At 37.6% G+C, this 21665-nt stretch overlaps 1 protein-coding gene across 1 annotated transcript; it reads right to left on the bottom strand.

Annotated features, from left to right (window-relative positions):
• Positions 1–4584: 4584 nt before the first annotated feature.
• On the bottom strand, positions 4585–20495 carry BCO1 (beta-carotene oxygenase 1). Its single transcript, XM_009992007.2, has 11 exons — positions 20432–20495; positions 16486–16614; positions 14913–15042; positions 13333–13480; positions 12324–12471; positions 11029–11249; positions 9912–10169; positions 8641–8743; positions 7694–7788; positions 5457–5568; positions 4585–4787 (listed from the first exon to the last, which is right to left on the bottom strand). The coding sequence occupies exons 1-11, from the start codon at positions 20493–20495 to the stop codon at positions 4615–4617; spliced, it is 1581 nt and encodes a 526-aa protein (XP_009990309.2). The 3' UTR covers positions 4585–4614.
• Between the last annotated feature and the right edge of the window lie 1170 nt (positions 20496–21665).

Genomic DNA, 21665 nt, shown 5'->3' with positions numbered 1-21665 from the left:
CCGGGCACGGCGGGCGCTCTGCTCGGCCGGGCCGCCCTTTGCTGCGTGCCCGCTGTGGCGGCAGGCGGGGAGCCTGAGCTCAGCATCGCCTGCGAAATTAGCTTGCTTTTTTTTTTTTTTCCCTCCGTTTCTTTCCCTCTTGGCTTTAAAATAGGACTAAATCCAACCTTGTCTTTATTTTTTTTCCCCCGTATAGGAGCTGGAGGTGAAAGTGAAAGGCGTTAGCATGAGAAGAAGAGAATGAGGATTAAATACAGTGAGACTTGTTTCGATAGTGCTGCTTTCCGTAGCAGCCAGCTGGAAATACGGCCTTTTCAGCAAAAAGATTTTCTTCAGGACTATTACAAGATTTTAGGCCATATATTTAATGTGCTTAATTGCATATTAGGAGATTACTTGATTCCATCTGCTGCTGCTTTCTTTAGCAGCATCCAGTATTTAGTGAAACTCGATTTGCGCAGTGAAAGGGTTTGAAAACTGTGATCCACTGTGCCGACAGTTCAGTCAATGCTGCCAGGATGGGGCAAACACAGCAGCACACCCTCTGCTCTGACAGTCAGAAGTAGGATTGGATTTCTTAGGCTGTGAAACACCCAAAAGGACATCATGCCTTCTGTTTCTCCACTGGGAGAATTAAATTTTTGGAGGGCCCGATCTAGTAAAGCTGTGGTGGTTCACATGCTTTTATATTTGCATTTCTTTAAATCAGCAATGTCAAAAATACATGTCTTTGAAACGTGGACAACTTAAAATTTTATTTTATAATTTATCCTAATGTCGTTTGATGGTGTCTCCAAATCATTTTCCTACTAGGAAAAAGAAAGGTGTCTGGAAATGTCCTCATAGGAAAGAGAAGTGAATGACTTTACAAAGGCAACGTTGTCCTTCTGGAGCTAGACACAATGCTGGTTTGTTCTCCAGATGGAGATTTCGGCTGGGGCATCTGCAGGCGTAGACCCCAGCAGTCAACACGCTGCACCAAGTGCCGCTTGTGAAGAGTGCGAACAGCCCCGTTTATGCCAGGGTTTGCAGTTCAGCCCGTGCTCAAGTGCTTTCTGACTGCGCAGGGGTCACAGAGAGGAGTATCGTGTTCTCGGTTTGTTGGGCAGCTTTGAACAAGAATTTTGGAAGCAGAGGATGTGTTTCACATCCTGGTGCAATGGAAGGCCTAAAAACATACTAATCTGCATGAAACACCAGCAACTTTGCATTGTTTGTTGTTATAACATACCTATTTAAAGATATTAGAAGGCCACCTCTTCTGGCTTGGGTATAATTATCCAGGATGTCAAGTGTAGAATGAGGAAGAGCAGAAAAGATCCAGAGGACACACCCCCAGCTCTCTTTGAGGGTAATGAAACCAGAGAGCGCTCTGCCTCTTGCACTGCTGGTGAAAGATGTATTTTCCTTGTTATTAATACTTTGGTAATTGCATACCCAAGGGAACAGTGGTTTAAATTATTGTGAAAGCTGTCATGGAGTGGCCTGGTTATTTAAAAAGAAAAACACTGGTTTGTTTCTATGCTTGCTGCATAGATTGTTACGTCGGAAAACATAGTTGTATTTCTGGTTTTTAACATGTCCTGGTAAACAGTGTTTCTGCTGCTTATGTGGGGCAATGGGACAAGGTGTAACAGATAATACCCACTTCCAGAGAACAAATTAATTATTATGCCTTGTTATTTGCTCCATTTAATGAAACCTGTTGATAAAAAAACCCACCCAAAACAAACCACTCTACCAACTCGAGGGTCATTTGTAACATCTTTGAAGTAATTATATGTGTGTGTACCCATGGCCTGATTCTCTTGCTCGACTGTGTTATTTTCCTTTAATGGAGCTATCTATCCTTACTATTTTTATTTGCAGTCACTAAATCTAGATTCTTTTTTATGCCACTACAATAACTCCACTGGTTTTACTGGGCTAATTTATGACTTAAATTGGTGCAAAAGAAAAATCAAACCATTCTGTCCCTCCAGATTTCATTCGTAGCGAAGGATGTCAGAGAAGCAAACCAAACCACAGACTCACTACCGTGTGCCATGTTACCACAACAAAAAAAAACCCCTCAAGCCTTGCAGCCGCTTGGCAAAGTGTCTGTGCATTCCTCCTTGCTATTGTCAGCCTAGACATGACACAGTGTATTACTATATTCAGCGTGTTTCATCAGATTACTATTGCAACTGCTAAAAACATTCTTGAACAAATTTGTGATTAGCCATATGGTTTTATCCATATTGTCTCTCCCACAGGAGGATACTGGGATTGGCAAATCCAGATTTACATCACTGTTTTTCTCTTCAGGTTGACTACAAACTTGATGCTAATCAAATCCTGTGTAACACTGACCAAAGGAGTACAGCACACTTTGTTTAAAAAATCATACCCAATACAAGTTCTTGTAATTTATTTCCTGCAGTATTTCTACATGAACATAAATATTTGCTTTCTTAGACTGAAAAGAACAAATTGATTTGGTTTTATGATGAATATTCTCCTATCATGTCATCTCTGCCAGTAAAAATTAGTTCCTCAGAAGTCAAGTAATTCCTGTATCCAAACTCATAATCATCTGAAAACATAACACTATAAATTCTACAGAAGAAGTTCTTGAGACAAACTCTTAAAAGGAGATCCATAATAATGGTTAGACTTTTGATTCATTACCACTTTATAATTCCAGAAATATTTGTGGAGACTTGTTAAATCCAAACTTTTCCAGATTAAAAGAAACAACTCCTCAGCTTGTGTCTTTTGCCAACATCAGAAGTCAGTCTTCCATTCCAGTACTGATCCATATTACTTACAATGATGGAATTCAATTTCTTCTTTAGAAGATAAAGTCCCCTTAGACAGTAGTGGTAATATGCCTGGAAAACACTACAGTTGACTGTTTCTGCAGACACACATTACTGAAGTGCTTATTTCCATTTTATGGAATATATAAATATTTGAATGTCCAAAACTGCATATTTTAACTCTAAATCTGACCACAGTGACTTTTTTTTTTACATTAAAAATATGCTACATATTCTTTATACTTACAGACTGCACAGACTTTCACAGAGAAAGGGAGGTGTAGTTGTTAACAGACCAAACAAGAACTGTGGATGATGGTTAGTTCAATTCCTGCTCTGCTGTAAACATCTTAGGTAATCACGAACAAGTCACCAAAGCCCAGATTCTCATGTGATGGGCAGATAGCAAATGACAATGATTTCATTCTCTTTCCTTCCTGTAAAACACAGTGAGCAGCAGAGACACTGTGAGAGTGCATATATAAAAGTGAGAGATACCCGAGTAGTGTGGTGATACTCACAGGACCACACGAACACCTAAAATGGATGGATGTATGCCTAGTTTTCCTCGTCAGTAAAAATGCCTCCAACGGTAACGGTAGCTACAATAGGAAAATACAATTCAAAAGAGAAAAATCAATGGCCCAAATCAGAAAACAGGAATACCTCAGGGGATCAGGAAATGCCATTCCTATAACAAAAACCAGTCACGGTGTACTTGGCATTTGAACTCTGTGTTGAAATGTGCTTTTTAATTGTGATTAGGAATGAGAGTTGTGTACTTTTACCAGGAAGCACTTGTTACAGGCAGTGATAAACCCATGTGAGAGCATGGATGCTCCTAAGCAAATGCTTAGCTATAGCAACAATAGCTTGTAGTTTCAGCTACTGTGTGGTTCAGATGAGGTCTAAATTAGGTCTTTCTCACCTAAACAATTTGTTTTACAACACGTGTATCTGAGTTCTGCTAGAAATACACTGCTTTCCTTCATATACATATTGTTATTAGCGGAGAATATTAGCAATATTAATAAATACTACGTTTCTGTTTATCTTTTACACCATGTAATCATCTCATTACATGAAATGTCACGTCAGATATTCTCCTCAAGGAAAACTGATTTAAATACAAAATGCTTAAGATTGAATAGCACTAAAGTATAATTGAGTGCTACATAAAAACATATGTTCTATTTCAAGTTACTTGGTTTTGTCAACATAAAAGGGAAAAATATGCTATGAAATTATTAGCAAAGTAGGTTTTTTTAGGTTCTAAATTAGAAGGTTGTAGCACCTCAGTGTAATACTTTGGTTATCATGGAGTTTAAGAAATCAAGCACCAAGAGAATGCACCACCATGAATTATTAGTATCATAGCAGATAGTTTAACATGAGGTTATCTGGCAGGAGACAACTTTCATCATGAGTCTTGAAACAGTCCATGAAAGTTACACGACCTGCAAACATACGTGACTCATGCCATGCATCACCCTATAAATACAGTACTTCATTTGCTCAGAAAGCTATATTCTACTCAAATAAAACCCTTCTTGTCTTCTATTCCCTGCCCACAAGTTGTATTCAACATTAGCACTTAATACTGATCATTCTTCTTTCGTAATAGTTATGGACCAGCTGTGCATGTAATTATATCTAATAAAAGTTATTGCTCTCTCTTATAAGAGGTTATATCTAGTTATTGAAAAGATTATATTTAGTCATTTCTTGTCATAAGGTAAGGTTGTTTCTGAGTGATATTATCCCACATTCAGCAGAAGGATGTCTCAGTCTGTGTAACTGGATAAATAGCATTTTACTCAGTCTCAGTCTTCACGTCTTTCTCTGGTATAAACATTCCATGCAGGTCCAGATGCAAGTCTACATCTACTGTGGCTCGGCACAATTCTTGGAATGTTTTAGCATCCAAGACAAGTAGGAAGGGTGCTTTCTTTGGATCAGACGTCACAATACAGGTCAGAACAATACCTGTGACATACAAATGAAGAATTAGAAGCACATACTAGTTACATCAAGCAGAAAAGATAACACTGTCAGGAAACAATTCTTGTTTCCTAAGAATTTTAGGACATAAACTGAAAGTGCTCACTAGATCAAGAAGTAAACTGAGAGTGCTAAAGAACTAATGAATGCTTCTCTTCCGTGATTTTTTCTGGTCTGCCTGCAGTTCATAGGAAAGGAAAAAAGCAAACCAACACTGAATTTTGTGCCTGGCAGTTTTGGGACTCATCCTTTCAGCTATTTGCTATTTGCCTTTGCAAGGAGTCACCTGAGAACAGAACCGGGTCAAGATTCCAGGGATACTTGCAGTGCCACTTCATGTTCTCATCTGTAACAACACTGACTTTCCACAGCTCCAGCTGCTCCAAACTATTGATAAATCCAGCTCCAAGTGTCTCTCTGGAAAGTCTGAAGCACTGGTTTTATTGTTTATGGCTGCCTTGGGACATTACACAAGCTGATTTTGGTCTATTGTTTCTTTGGTTTTTTTATCTGCAGGAGTAAAATGACTGGTGCTAATTTTAATCTCACAGTGGAAGCGTCAGCCCAGCTTTCTTGATTAAGAACAATGGAACTTATAGGATTTAATGCAAAAATCATGAAACCCCAGCTTTCAGAATGTTGTCATTATTTTACCATCATCCTCTTCTCTTGCATCAGGGCTGGGAATGAAAACAGGCTCAGATGGCCAGCAGTGGTCCTCTTCCCAGTGGAGCATTTCCTTTGTCTGGACATTAAATTTTGCAATCTAAATTGTTGTGACCAGAAAATAAAGATGTCAGTGACCCAGACAGTGGTTTATTCCAAAGGTACAACATGAACTGGCATGGGGGACCAATGCTAAGAGTTAAAGAGCAACAAGGCATATGTCATCACAAGAAGGAAACACCTGGAAAACGTTAAACTTTGCAGTCACATTGAATAATCACATAATTTTATTTTAATTTAATTTCATTAGATTACAACTGCATCTTTCATTTATGGGCTTTAAGTATTTTACAAATTCTAACGGATCATGAGAGAGCCTTCACTGTAAATCATGTCCTCACTACAGAGAGGAAGAGTCCAAGGCCCAGAACATTTAAGTGACTTGCACCAAATCACTGCGATTCTGTAGTAAAGCAGGAAAAAGAAAGGGAAAATTTAAACTTTCTGTCTTCTAATCCTATGAATTATTTTCCTTTTATTGTGAACTCAATATTTCTCAAAGCCTTCTATTGTTAAGTAGGGTATATATGCCAGAACAAAGGCTATTAATAGTGATATGTAAAGATGAGGCAAGAATTCCACAAGATACTGGTATTTACTGAAGGAACAGAATACAGATTTTAATCTCATTAATGGGTCAAGAGTCTGACCAAACCAATCACCAGTGGGGATGCATGGCATTTGCAGTTCAGGTCAGTTCTGTTAAGGCCTTTTCTACACCCATACAGATGCAGTTACATTCTTTTCCCTTTTGACCTTTAGTCAAAATATTTGTTTACACAAAAATGAAACTATTCAAATGACTGGAGGAAGAATTTGGAAGAACTCTCCCTTCTAACCAAGATGACAGCAATTTCACTGACAGGCTTCACCTAAGGATTATACATGGTTGTTGTTGTGCCTGCATTCATTAAAAAGCAACTGATGTGAAAAAAAAAAATCTTCTAACAGCATTTTTTATTATATTTAAGTCAAACAGGGATTATCTACACTAGAAATCACAAACTTGCAGATTTGTTTGAACTACTGTCAGATGTTCTGCAATAAATTTTCTTGCATCATGCAGAAATCCAGCTTTATTTTGTAATCAGTTGTGGTAATTATGTACAGGAATCAACACTGAACTCAATTTGCACTTATGGTCACAGAACAAGGATTATAAAGAGTAAGTTTATCCATACCATACTTTTACCTTCAATTATTAATACTTTTTATCTAAATCTATTTGTACTCTAGGCTGTCTCCTGAAAAGTTGGCATCACGCATACTCAACCGAAGCATTTGCTACCCTCTAACACAGAACTAGCTAGCAAAAGATAAAGCTTTCTGAAAAATTAGATATTGTTGTAATATTTTTAATTGATTAGATACTGTTGCAATAACTTTTTTTTTTTTAGTTAGGTTTCCTAAAGGGAAAAAATATTACAGATGTATGTCTGTCAATACTTCTTTTTCCTACTGTCTCCTTTGTAGCTCTTGGCGCATTCAGCCCAACTTAGCAGAACAGTGAAGGTCTCAGTAACTATTGTGTTCAGGAGACTTAGTGGAAACATAAAGCTGGATAAAGAAGCCTGAGTTTATTAATACTTTATGAGAGAAATGGTACAATGTGAGCTGACCCTTATAAGAATTTAGGTATTTCATGTTTCTTTGCATGTGAATGACTGACCAATGGGAAAAGTTTTGACAGAAACACATACACTATTGAGTACTTGAAAATCCAGCCTCAAGTCACATGTGTAAGAAAGCATTTGTTCTGCTGCCTGTGGAACTACGTGTTTTTAACAGCTGATAATAATACTCCAGATTTTCAACTAGTAAAATGAAGATATATTGTTTCCATAGTTTGGAAACCCAGTGAGGCTGTTTCAATCATACAAGTAAGCTAACGTGCATGTCCAGCTTTTCATCCCCCTGCTTTCAAGTACTGAAATTTATGAACATAGAAACCAACTGCAGTGTCATAATTTAGAAACTTCAACTCGATGTTGAAAAAAAGAGTTCTGTTTCTGGCCTTAGAACCACACACTTAGAGTTTGCATGTATGAATGCAGATTAGGCTATATTTTGGGCCAAACTAGTAAAGCATGGTCTAGTTATAACTGCCTAAATTTGATGTGTGTTCTATAAATACAGTTCTTTGACTTTGCAAATGTTAATTATACCTTTGTAGGAACTGGCTTCCACTGGACTTCTGCTGCAAAGACATACTTGTATTTTTTGCCATTATAGTCGTAATTGATGCGAGGCAGTTCTATCCCTGGGTAAAATAAAGATCAAGACTTAGGAGTAAGAGAAGAAAATAACTCAAATGTATGTTTACATATGCCAACCTTCAGGAAGTTTTGCCCTGTGAAAAACCTTGACAGTATTTAAAACAGGTGTTTTTATGTCTGTGGATTTTTTATGTCTGAATTTCTAAGAAGCTGAAGATAGATATTAACACAACATAATTAAGCCAGGGTTGTTGGTTAAAAAATGACAATTGTTCATTCTTAGGGATTCATTATACTAGAATTTAGGAGGGTTTGTTTTGCTTTGTTTTGTTTTTTTCTTTCTTCATAAATACATGAGATGTAAACATCTGAGATAAAACTGGATGCTACCATTCTAAGAAATTACTTTTGCTTTAGGTAAATATTCCTTACATATTCCTGTTATTATTTCCTGAAAAAAGTTTTAAAATCCACTTTCAAAGGCAATCTTTATAAAATACAGCAATAACTGAAGTTACTATTTATAACAGACCTATTTAACTAAATTTACTCTTGTAACAGGTAGACTTGAAAGCCATATTAATAGTTGTAAGATCAGACTTGGGACCCTGTATTAATACAAAACTGATATAACTTCAGACCTTTAAAGGATATCACTCTTGATAAATATCTATCTGAGAGTTTCAGGGTCATAAGTTAGTGGAGAGACTCAGAGGAGGGAAGTAAAGAAAAGAAAGATATTGTCAATAACTACGCTAAACATATTAATTGAAAGTTTAATTTCTCTTAGCTTTATAAAGATCTTGCATATATGAACAGCTCCTAGGCATTATTAGACTGCACCTATGTGTGTGTAAGAGAACACATTTGAGATTTGTATAATGGATATGTCTCACCTTCACACAGTATTTCAGGTTGGCAATAGATGCTGCCATCTTTCTCTTTTATGGCAGTTGCGGTAGATGGAAGCCTGACTAAATTAGAACCTACTTTGGCATCCTGAAAGAGACAGATGCTGAAAAAGTAATGTGACTCTAAGAATATGCTTCTAATTTACATCTTTCATCAGCTTTGATATTAATATTTACAGTTTTGGGATTAAACCAATAATCCAGCTTCAAGAAGTTCCTTCGTATGGCATTTATCTTGTAACATTAGATTCTGACCTTTTCATTGGAAATCTTGTTATACTCAGAGGATTTTTATATATCACAGAGTAATCATTCTGAATCACACCAAGCCTTTAGAAAGGTTTAGATAGACATGACTATGTTCCAGAAGCACAATAAATGGATTACATAGTTTGTGAATTTCATTAATGAAGATGAGATTCAAGGAATTAGGTATCAAATTCCCACTAAAAGTCATCAAGGTTAGTTTTTTTGCACCTGCTATAGATCAAGTGCAGAAATAGGTGTAATGCACTCTTGTTTTTAATATGCTATTGCTGAATTCTTAAGATTGCAGGGTAGTTTGGATAGCTGGTGTGATCCAACACATCCTTTGTCATTGCTGCATGATTGTTTTTGAGACATGAACAAAGCAGCAAGATTCTAGGATGCAGAAAGAAGTATTATCCATTCCAAACATATCAAGCATTAACTTGCCCAGGTTGCTGGGCAGTATGAAATCTCGTTTGCAAACAATGATGTAAAATGATGTTTTAAATTAAAATGAAAGATAAAATCTTTCCTCTTCCTCATAAATCTCACACTTAAATGAAATCTTCTCATTTCAATAAAACTATTGCAATAATTGAGAGCATGAGTATATTACATTTAGGCTTCCAGTAAAGTGGAAGAAACAGATTGTGCAAAATCTCATGCATACCCTTCCAGTCAACAGCCAAGTTGATACATCTGCTCGTATTTGATATCATCTTACCAATAATCTCACTGGTAAGGAAATTACATATGTTCAATAGCTGGTTCACCAGAAAGGATGGTATCAGAACCTAGATCCATGTAACTGTACGTCCAACTGCTTGTTGCCATTTCTCACAATACATACACAAAACAAAACTCCTGCACACTTTGTGTATGTCTTATTTTTAAAGAATTAGAAATTTGCACATAAGGGCTGGCAATTAATAATTCACCCATTATTCACACTGATGTATTTTAAATTACTGATCAAAGAACACATTAAAAAGCCATTTTCTTTCTACCTTGTCATACTGCAGAGGAACAACAAATCGCTTGCAAGTTGGTATGGAGGTAAGCTTGTTGTTCTCTTCAAAGTCTGTACTCAGTTTTTTTAAATAGAACATGTCATATAAGCTACTGTCTGTATAGGCAATAATATCAAAAATAATGTGGCCATCCTCTTCATAAGCATTTATATGGTGAAAAAGCACCAGAGCATCGGTATAAAACTTGGTGGATACTTCTTTTTTAGTCTTCTTGTCTACAAAGTGAAACCAAGTCTGAAAGATAGGAAACATTATTTAAAACCGTTAATGATCAATAAATAGTTATTTAGGAAACTATTTTCTAATGGTAGCCCTCAACATTCTAATGTATTGTCTGTTTCTACTGAAGCATATTAAGAACCAGGATTTGCTGCTAGGAGACAAGACGTTCCAACCTGAAGATCAAATAATGCAGGAGTAAAATGAGCATGGAAGTGCTTTAAACTCATTTTACTGTTGCAAATTACTATTTGGGCTAGGCTGAGAATTGAAGTTTTCCAGTACTAGAAAACTCTCTGCTCTATTTTTAAGTTAAATAAATCTGCCTTAGTCCAGAGTCTTCATAGTGTTCTGTCCTGCTGCTCACTTCCCCAGCATGCCCCACTTATTGATGGCCAAAGCATGTGGGAATAAGGTCCTCAGAAAACAGGTTTTTTCCTCAGTTGCCACAGTGAAAGACTCTCCTTCTGTTGGATGCAGGCTCTTCCACCAGTCTGGCTCTCCTTTCTGATGCAATGGATCTGGAGCAGATCTCTTCCATAACAAACAGTATTTTGTTTGGACCAGGAGCAACTGTATGTGGCTGGGATGCTACTGCGGTTTTTAATTTCTCTGCTGGCACACAATATTTCTAACAATGCCAAACTATCCTCTTGCTCAAGCACTTCAGCATCAGATATTTATTTGTGAAATATTGGTTACGGGAGACAGTATTTAAAAAAATGCAACTTCTAAAAAAGAGTGTGCAACATGAAAGTCAGGGGTTGAAGAAAAATGAGGGATTACTGAAATTGATGAACCAGATGAAAAACAGAACAGTGTGGGAGAGGTTACTGGCCTGGCTGACTCCATTACTCAGCATTAGGAAAAATACCTTCTCTTCCTTGTGATAGGCAAGGCAGGACGCCCAGCTCACACCTCGGATGTAAGCAGTTGCCATTTTGACAATATCCAGTTTGAGTGGCTGCTCTATGAAGATAATGTAATTTTCTGTGATTCCAAAGCTATGGTAGTAGCTTGGGTTGAGCAGAGAGCGAGAAGGGATGGAGCATACCACTTCCAGATGTTTAAAACAAGATTTCTTCCTTTCGTTTTCTGAATATAAATGATAAAAAACAAAATTACATTTATAACAAATTCCAATACAATCTTGTGCTTGGATTGCTCCCCTGTATGACGTAGGAAAGAACAGGTTCATCTCAGTTTTATTTGCATTTTCCTGTTAAGAAAGTTGTTCGTTTCCTTCTGCAGCATTAACACAGAAGTTTGCATCTGAGTGAAGCAACACAGTAATATCTCAACGCCGGATCAATTTAGACAGAGGCCTCTCATCTTAGTATTTGATTCTGCTGGTTACTGTCTTCAGAATTTCCAGCATAGAGGAGAAAGATGTTCACTTCAATCAGCAGCTTTACAAGGGGATTCAAATGCCTCCATGTTTCTGAACTTCTAAGGAGATCCTGCTTGTTCTCTACCAACTTTGAGCCCCAGCTAGAAATTACAAACTTATCTTTCTTTCAGCTGTGGAAGGCCTCTTGACTGTTCAACCAAGAGGGCAGACATCACATTAACAGCTGATTTTAAAAAATACACACAAAAAAGTAATTATCTTGAAGGAAGGAGAGCAAGTTATTTACTCTGTAAACAAAGGACAATATTTCAGCAAGGCCTGATGTAGTCCAGGTTAGAGAGGAATTAACTCTATATTAGGTATTATTTGGTATTATGCTTCCCTGTAATCACAGTATCAGCATTTTAAGAACATTTTCATGTATGAAGAAAATCAGAATTTACAACTTCAAATTATATATACTGCCCTATAGATAAAATTGTTTCTGTTCATCCTTCCTATACACAGCACAATACAGGGAATGGTAATTCTTCTAAAAGAGTTAGTTCACTCTAGTAATATTCAAAGTAGAATTCTTCTAAAAGCAAGTTCTTCTAGAAGCAAACTGAAATACCCTGTTTACACAGTATTTGAGATGAACCTTTGTAATAGCCTGTGCCCAGACAGGCTAAGTTGTTAACATTGAGTTCACGCTAAGTTAAAATCAAGAAAATGATTGCCATCGGTTTCTAGAAGAGCTGTATCACCACCCCTTAACGTCAGAAGAAAACAAATTGCTAACAAGTTTCTAGAAAATACTGATAGAAGACATATCTTACCTGGCACAGAGGGAGGAATCTTAAATAGCATGTATTTTGTCTTCCCTTTATCAACTATTGAAGTACCCATGTTGAGAACGTTTCCAGCACTGTCATAGTGTGGGTGAGAAGTTGCCACATTTACAGCTATGTATTTGCTGTAGTCAATCTGGAAAATGTTACAACAGGAGATTTTAGAGATGTGTAAGAGAATTAAAATTTATCTCAGCTAACACCACAAATCCACCAGCTTTTTAGCACTGGCAGCCTCTTATTGGTGCCCTATTTTCAAAAGGCCTTGACATTTAAACAGTTAAGCCAAATTAGTTATGTAGGTACCCAAATGATTTCCTAATTCAAGGTTGAAACAACTTACATAATTTGAATTATATTCACCCCTCCCTTGCAGTCACATAACATAATGGGAGGATTGGCTAAAGAAGTTACTCTGCAAATGCCCATTTCCTCCTGAAAGCAGTTTATTTAATAGGGCTATGAGTAGAGCAATCTTCTGGAGCAAAGAGATTTGTATTTGATTTAAAGCTTGGAAATTGTACTCAAACTGTACTCCATGCTAGAAAAAGCTCATTGCATATTTCAATATGTCAAGAGTTTGTTTTAATAGCTAAGTAATATCTTGCATAAGGTACTTGAAAAGTAGTCATATAACTGACCTACTGAATTGTTAATTATGTAAATCATTTGATAACTACAGATGCATAATAATGGGAATAATTCAAAATAATCACGTCATAAGCATGATATGTGGTATTATTCCTGCAACCTTGCTAGATATGTACAAGTGACATTGCCTAAAGCCCAGCTTTTCCCAAACTACTTGGGATTTAATTTTGAACTCATGAGTTCTTGAACGATGTGGTATCTTCACTATTTTGTTTTACCATGATTTCAAAAGTAAGGCAATAGTAGAAGAAGAGGAGTATCTTTCCAGTTAAGGATCCTTATGAGTCATCCAGAAACTGTATTCATTAGCAGATAAGGAACCAGCATGACCGACAGTCGTTTATACCTTCTCTAGTGTCTCCAGAGTCTGCGGATTAATTTTCCAGATGAAGTTAGTCTCACCGGTAGCATAAAAATCATCCCCAATTTTCATAATGTTGATCAGGCAGTTGTCTGTGAACTCGGGAATGGTGTGAGACATGTATGAGAATGCCCTGTACAGAGGGAAATTTGTGTCGGTTCGTTAGAGCGGCAGAAGCTGTAGTAGCTCTTACCCCGTGTGAAGCAGAAGTCACCCCAGCAGTGCTGGCTGTGCACAGCAGCAGGGTCGGGGAGTCTGTCTCTCCCCTCCTGTGCTCTCTTCTGGTGCTCCTACACTGCCTCCGTGGAAAGGGTGGAAAAGTGGAGGAGACCAGCTTCTCCAACACCCTTGGCCAGGACAAGGGCTAAGGACACGCGTGCAACTGTTTTTCCATGCACAAATGGGCATGCAGGTCCAGTCCTGCTGTCTGCTCTAACACGTGCACTGGTTTGCCAGGATGGGCTAACTCCATGCTCTCCTGTACACACCTTGGGAGAATTTAGCCTAACAGTTTCTGCCTAAAAGCTGGTAGGTTTTTCAGGGTATGCCTTCATAAAATAGATGGACTCATATACTCCCTGATGGAGTAATTTTGTTCCTGGTGTTATCCTCTATCGCAATTATGATTTCAAAGAGGACCCAGCTTCACATGTGGGCTTGACAGTTTTCCTTATTAGTGTAGGATTTTATCGTATTCACCTGAAACCAAGACAAAGTTGCTCCTATCTCTTTTGAACTTAAAATGCCAATGTCACCCTACTACTGCTGGAAGAGGGAAGAAAATCGTCTTATCTCAGGGTCACAGCTTATATCATATTAGCAAATATCAAATTCAAGGTCATTAGAGGTGGTTCAGCCAGGAAGAAGAGCTGGGTGTGCTACTTGCATTTGTCAGGGAATATCCACCAGCAATTTTACAGGATAGGTGATAAAATGGTGGCTCACACCTTGCTTCGCATACGTGGCCTGTCGTCCTTTCCAACGGTATGAAAGCAGCTACTGCACTGATCCCAAGTGGTTCTGACTTTGAACATAAGATTAGCTAAGGCCTGTGGGTGCAGTCCTTCAAAGCACTGCACATGACCTAATAAACAATTGGAATTTGTCATCACTTTATTTTTTTTTGTAAAAATGATCTTTAATCCAGATTTTTTTCTATTTTTTTCAGTTATTGATGCTTTTCTTCTTTTTGTTGAATTAACTTTGCATAAATTCCTTCCCCATCTTTTCCTTTCTTGCTGCTTCTCCCCTTACAGAGTATCATTTTTATAAATTTATGTGAAACACTTGAAAAATTTGTTTTTTCAAAATTACAATGAAATCTACTTGCAATAGTGAATAAAACAGCTGATATTGCTGATAGAATGAATTTGAAAAATTTGCCTTGGGATGACCCATAGAGCACACAGTGCTGAATATATCTCTCGGCCTTGTCAATATTTGGCAATTGTAAATTTACGAAACAAATTTCCTGTTTGTAAATATGTGTCAAGGGAAAACAGAAAGACACCTGTGCTGGAGAGAGAAGTAGACAGAAGAATCTTATTGGAAAAAGCATTGCTTACTTGGCAAATATGTTTTTGCATGGATCTGGATAAGCCATCGTTCCAAACTCAGACACCACAATTCGATTTGCTTCTATATTGCACTTGTACGTGTCACTTCGGAGATACTTACTTCTGTAGTAAACTTCACCTGACAAAGGCCAAACAGGTTTCAATCACATTTCATACTGAGTTCTTTAGAAAATTAGCATACATAAAGTCAGAGAGAGATTTTCTCAAGCAGATGTCCTTTAGCTAAGAAAAGTTTGCAACAAAACTTCCTTCCAACCCTAACCATTCTATGATTCTATGATTCTATTAAAACCAAGAATGCTCCTAACTCTCTGGTTTGGAAGGCTTTCTCTGCTCTCTAAGGAACTCAGGACTGTCCCTTTAGCTGCTGAGCTTGGTAACAATTTGTCTAGCTTCCTTGGTTCCCAACACATTTGGACAATACTAGGGGACTGGGGAGAGGGAAGGAGGGATTTGGATAAACTCTTCCAGTAAACCAAAACAAAAATGTAAAAAATATTAATTATGCATCAATGCGTGGCTGGTGGTAAATCTCTTGTATTGGCAAAATTCAGTTATAAGAGAATAACAAATTTCTTGAAGAAATCAATGTCTATCCTAAGCAGTTTAATGGACCACTATATTTGAACTAACTGAGCTCTGTTTGCTCTAGGTAAGTAAAATATACTGGCAATTTAAAAAACAATGGTCTTTTTTTAATAGGTTATTTTATTAAGGACGTAGAGCTGGACAGGCAAGGAGATCCTGCAGTTGCATTAAATACCTCCGATCACAGAAATGGAAACTAAAAAGTAAACACTAGGAATGGAATGACAGGAGTAAAACCCAGTTCTTTTACCGATACTTTTTGCAGCAAGAATCTAGATGTAAAACATCCTGCCTCGCACTGTAAAACAGCTGAACTGATAAAAAATGCTTTAACTGAAAACAAAAAATGAAATTATTTTGGATAGAGGAGCTGCCTGTTTTCCCTCCATAAGGATGACGAGTAGAACTCCTTGCAGGGGTGTCATGTGTACGTAAGCGAGGTTTGGTATATGAAGTGACACAGTGGCCCAGTTTCTCTCCTAGCAGCTGTTACAGCTGCAACCAAATCCTAAAAGGGGAATGTTAAGTCTTCCCTGAAACTAGGTTGTTCATCCACAACAGAAAAACCTCTGGATATTACAGTACTTTTGGTTGATCTCATTTGAAACAGTAGAGGTTTTCTTGCTGTGGGTGGAAGTCAAAGGCTGCCCTGCTGCGACCTGCTCAGAGCTGGTTGCAGGATGTCCTGCAGCACAGACAGTATGGAACTTTGGCACTCCAGGGAAAAAGGTAACATAACCCATCTCTGATAACAGCCCTGCAGAGATACTCCTGCCGCTGCTGTGGAGAGTGAGGTGCAAGTGTATGTCTGGAGAGACTTTCCCCAAAGCAATTACCACCTCACCACATATGCCACTCTGCAGATGGAACCTGCAACATACTAAAGCTAATCAAACTCAAAACGGAATTAGCAACATAAGGCACCAAGATTCGGGTTGTTGAGCTTTTTTAAATCTGATATGCAACAACTTACCATTTTTAAATGTAAAGGCATGCAGCAGAGCCAAGCCATCAAACCAGTGGTTATACTTTGTGTCTCCTATTGTGTGCATCCCTGGCCCGTTTCGGAGAAGCATCCCTTTCAACCAAGTGGGCAACTGACCTATAAACAAAAAGGAGATACCAGTATCCATTCATTTAGGTGAGAAACATGCTACAGGACAATTTTCCTTAGTGCACAGGCTTCATATAGGCACACAGACTATGGGTTTAAGTCCAGATTTGTAACAGCAGATAATTATGCTGGAGTTTTGGTTAATGAAAATATGACCTGCTCAACAATGTGGCACTAGTAATATTCCACATGAATATTGCTATAGGAGATTACTATAAGAAGATGAGATTGCTGGAATGTAGTTTGCTAAATATCAGGAATTAAATAAAGTTGGAGCTTTCTTTCCTGCACTCAGATTTTAAAGTGATACATTTAAACCCTTTTACTTATGCCAGGAAAAGCTTGAGCTTATCAGCAATAAGCATATTTTATAGGTTATATGACTTGCATTGGCCTTTAGTACATCAATTTAAACTCCAGGCTAAATGAATTCCAGTAAAAATTTCATTAATTAAATTACACAACATAATGTAGTGTCATTTTGGGAGTGCTTTTGTGACACTAGTCAGAATGCTGGTGTTTTGAACACAAGTAAAGGGCAGGAGTATTTTCTGAAAATACATGAATACTATTGAACTTTGAATATGAAATGTTCCTCAGCCAGTTCCTGGAAGAAATACATTATCATCTGACACACAGAATAACAACAATTAAAGAATGTCATTGGGGTTAAAGAGCTGAACAAAAGCATATCAGATAATAAATTAGAAGCTTCACTTGCTGCTTTGTGTGTATGCCTCCTGAGGGAATTTTTAAGATCACACACTACTTTTCCACACTATTCCTGCACTGAACATTGTCTCTGCATAAAAAGCTATTCAGAACTTTTAATTCTCCTTATCGTTTAGTTTGTGACCTCATGTTGAATATGTTGACACACTTTCTTATTAATACTCCCTTTACAACAGACAGGAATATTCTCCCATGGAAATATTCAATTTTGTCAAAGCTGATGCCGTTGCAGAGAGGTAATAATTATTTTGCTGCAAGACCTTCTGAGATCCTAAAGGGACTCTGGCCACTTTCTAGGAGAATATTTCCTGAATTTTGACATTTTTATGTAAGGGAGACAAGGATGTTTGCCATTTCTTCAAACAAATGGCATTAAGGACACAAGGAAAAACCATCCAACTGCAAAGGAAGGATATGGAGTAAATGTCACCTTTATCTAAAATACATTCTCAGTCAGGCTAACCAACTAATATTGTGTGCCACAATATTCACACAACTTCATTAGGGTTACAGTTCTGGAATACATGAGGAAGATAAAAAATTGTTGACACAATGGATGGAGTTTCATATTATTATCATTATTACTAGTAGTATTACTACTAGTTCTAGTATTACTACTACATTCTAGAAGAGTCTTGAAAACCAAACCTTACTTGCCTTTCTAATACGAGTAGTTCCAATGCAATAATTATAGTACTTTTTTGTATAAGATGAACAAGGATTAACCTTTAATACAGATAATTGCACAAAACTTGAGTGACTAAAAATAGGATTGAGAAGACAGTGAGGAAATCACAAGTTACCAGAAGAAAAGAATCCTTCAGAGAGAATAGGATTATGATCTTAAGAAAGTATATATTCAAAATAGATACGTAATTTTTTTTTTTTGGCTGACTACTGAACATTAATTGCCGAACAAGTTTAGTCTATTTATATATATGCCTAAAATACTAAAATACAAGGTTTCTCTTCTTTCCACTTCCCTTTCTACAGTTTGCTGTTATTTGGCAACAGGAGATCACAGGCTTTGCTATTTCTCCAGTACTATGGGCAACTGCAGTGCAGTGAGAACAGTCTTTTGTGCTCCTACCCTCCCACCAACGCCATTTATGACTGTAAAACTGTGCGATGAGCAGGAGCTGCTGGTCATGCCCCAACCAGCCTTTCGCTAACACTGAGTTGGGCTGACTGCGCGTGATCTTGCTGCAACCAGTTCTTCTTTCCCTGCGGTGAAAATGTAACACTTCTGCTGTGTCTGAGGTCTCGTGGGAATTTGACCCAGTAAGACTATCTTCTGCTTTGGGGCCCGTTATTCAAGAAAAGCAGATATTTCTGCAATTTAATGAACACCTTGCAGCTGATAAGCCTAAAAATTTTGTTCAGAGATTATTCTTCTATATCAGAATTATGATGCTCAAAAAGTTCCAGGACAGGCCAATAAAATATTTTAGCTGGAAGAGATAAACAGGGAAAAAAGATGATCTTCTGTTTAAGGCACTATTAGACTTCATGCAGCTTCTGAAACTTCTGGTGTAATTCAGTGTAATTTCTGGCATAATTCAAATATAAAAAGCATGGAGCAAAGTGTCCTCTAGTGAGGTTTTCAGAGGAAAATTCACCTTTGTGGGAATTAAGAGTTTCTGTAAAGCACATTGGGTACCAATAAGCATCCTAAAGTGCTTAAATTGCTTTAAAAACCCGGACCTTGTATCTTTTTTGCTTCGGACTTTTATCTAAAGTGGAAATAATGATACTTTTCTGTACCATGTGAGGACACAAAAGTGACACAGTAAAATCTCCAAATATTTGGAAGTTTATGAACCATCATAGCAATAGAGTCTGTAGTTATCTGCACAGTAATCACATTACTGTACAGTGTTTAGGAGAGCACGGGTTAAATTATGACAATAGAAGTATGGGGTCACATTCACAGTGTACATACTGAGTAAAAAGGAACCAAAATACTGACAGATCTCAGGGTGAGCAAAATATTTAAAGAGGTCATAGTTCTCCTTAGTTTTCATAATTGGTAAATACTGAATCATCATTACCAATAAAGGAATATTTTAGTTACTGAAACATGCAGTCTTTGTTCAAATAAACCCTTCCATAATTCAGATCAGGTCTGATAAATGGTTTGTTTGCAAACAACTTCAAATATTTCAATAGTGAGTTTTTTCTTGAGAAAAAAATTGAAAGGCATAAAAGTACCACAAATTATAACAAAGCACTTTGTCTGACTTGAAACAAAATCTTTTCCAATTCAGCCACCAAACTGAACAACAACAACGTAATCATGCAAGTTTTAATTGTTGTCTTTTTAAATGTTGTACTTGGGAAGTGACTTTAAAATTGCCTGCCATTTCTTCGACTACATACTACAAAAAATGCAGCACATATTTACTAAACATGGGTTCTCAGCAACAAGCCTCTCACATAGCTGTAGCAAAAAACTCTTCTGTAAAGTAGAAAAAGCAGTAAGATTAATAGATTGATCAAGCATTCATCCCTAGAGAGCCACTTTAAACTATCTCTCTGAAGGATACTCCGCAGTTTTTACTGTATTAACTCCTGAACTCCTGTATTAACTCCTCCCTGTTAGTGGTACACACTGGCATCCATTACTGCTGCTTTTTTATTTGGAAGTCCTATTGTTGAAAAGTCCCGATTTCAGTGACCCTCTCCAGGAGGCAAGGAATAGTGTGAGCAGATGGAGGGTAGGGAAGGGTTACCAAGAGGAGAAACCGAAAGCCTGAGCCGCGCCATGGGGGAGGCGGTGTCACGAGATTAAATCCTGAGAGTTCAGTGAATCCTGTTCAAACAGACTTGTAGGAAAAGTACACAGAAATGCCCATAAAGTGAGAAAAATCCCACACCGGGGCACAAATATTATCTGAGATCAGTCTTTTAAACAAAACTCACTGATCAGTCTTTTAAACAAAACTCACTGACGTTTCTCTCTTTCTCAGCTTCCCCTTTCGGTGGTGTCGTGAGCGAACTAGTGTTTCAGTGTTTACACGTTTCAAAACACCGAAGCAAACGCACGTATGAGAACAGATTTTCTTTCACTTACCTTGCACCTGAGCTTTTATCGGCTCTGGATGTTCTTCTCTATTTCTACCAAATATCGCATCCATGTCTCATGGAATAAACAGTTTCTGTGTCCTCTATCCAGCGGCTCCTGCAGCTGCAGTGGTCTCCTGCTGTCGGGGCTACGAACAGCTCCTTCCTCTTATGTATAAAGAGAAGGTCAAAGTGCAACGCGAGCGGGTGGCGGGAGGCTCATAGATTGGCACTTTATAATAGCTGATCTTTAATCCCCAGCACATACACTACACTACTTGCACATTCTCATTACAATTAACTCTTTCACTGATTCAAAGGAGAAGTAAGAAAAACGTAACTCACCTTTTTGCTCCTTTATGAACCTACCTGAACCTACCAGCCACGCACACCCAGGAGCCAAGTGGAATGAAACTGAAACATCAGTGTCATTTTTAGACGCTGCATAGGGGTGCTTGCCCCATTTGGCAGGAAGGGAGAGAAAAAGAAAAGAAATCTCTACTCACTGTTCTGAATTTGGCTCTTTGGGAGTGGCAAACACTTCAGAGCAGGGTGTCATCCTTTTCTTTCCATTCTGTGAAATTTAAACTGGGCTATTCTATTAATTTAAAAAATACCATCACTGAACAGTCATGTGCTGTATTTCTTTATATACAGGCTGTGTCAGAGTGAATCTTTGAATTAGACAACTTTTCATGAATAATCACTATAACATATTCTTCCATATGTGAACTGAATCCACTCTGCAAAGGTATGGCAAGAATCATTAAAAATAAGAGGGATTTTTAACTTCCCACTTTTGTTTCTAGATAAGGTACTTAACTGAGTTCAATGTTGTTAATTTTAAAATCCTCTGAGAGAAGAATTATTTCAATATAAAGCATGTGATTGCAGAGCAAATCATAGGCTCCATTGAACATGAAGGATAAAAAGACTCTTTGCACAATTATATATTATGCAATTTCATATGAGGTTACCCTAAAATCCGATTTTTTTCAGCTAAATTACCATTGTTCCCAAAATGCTTTAACATCTTTTCTTAAGGCTGACTGATCTTTTATAAATATACATATTTGGTTTATTTAAAACAGAATTTGTGCTGCACTTGGCTGCTCTGACACACTTGTTATACATTGTGCCTCTCTTCCTAACCTGTTGTCTGTTTGACGGCCTAGCTTCGCTTGGGAAGTTCAACAAGACAGTGTGCCCTTGTGTCTGTTTGGAAAGCACTGGCAGAAACAGGT

Source organism: Tauraco erythrolophus, chromosome 15 (genome assembly GCF_009769465.1).
Source record: "Tauraco erythrolophus isolate bTauEry1 chromosome 15, bTauEry1.pri, whole genome shotgun sequence".
In the NCBI taxonomy this organism is placed as follows: Eukaryota; Metazoa; Chordata; class Aves; order Musophagiformes; family Musophagidae; genus Tauraco; species Tauraco erythrolophus.
The sequence above is the reverse complement of the archived record's forward strand: the minus strand, read 5'-3'. Positions and strand labels throughout refer to the sequence as shown.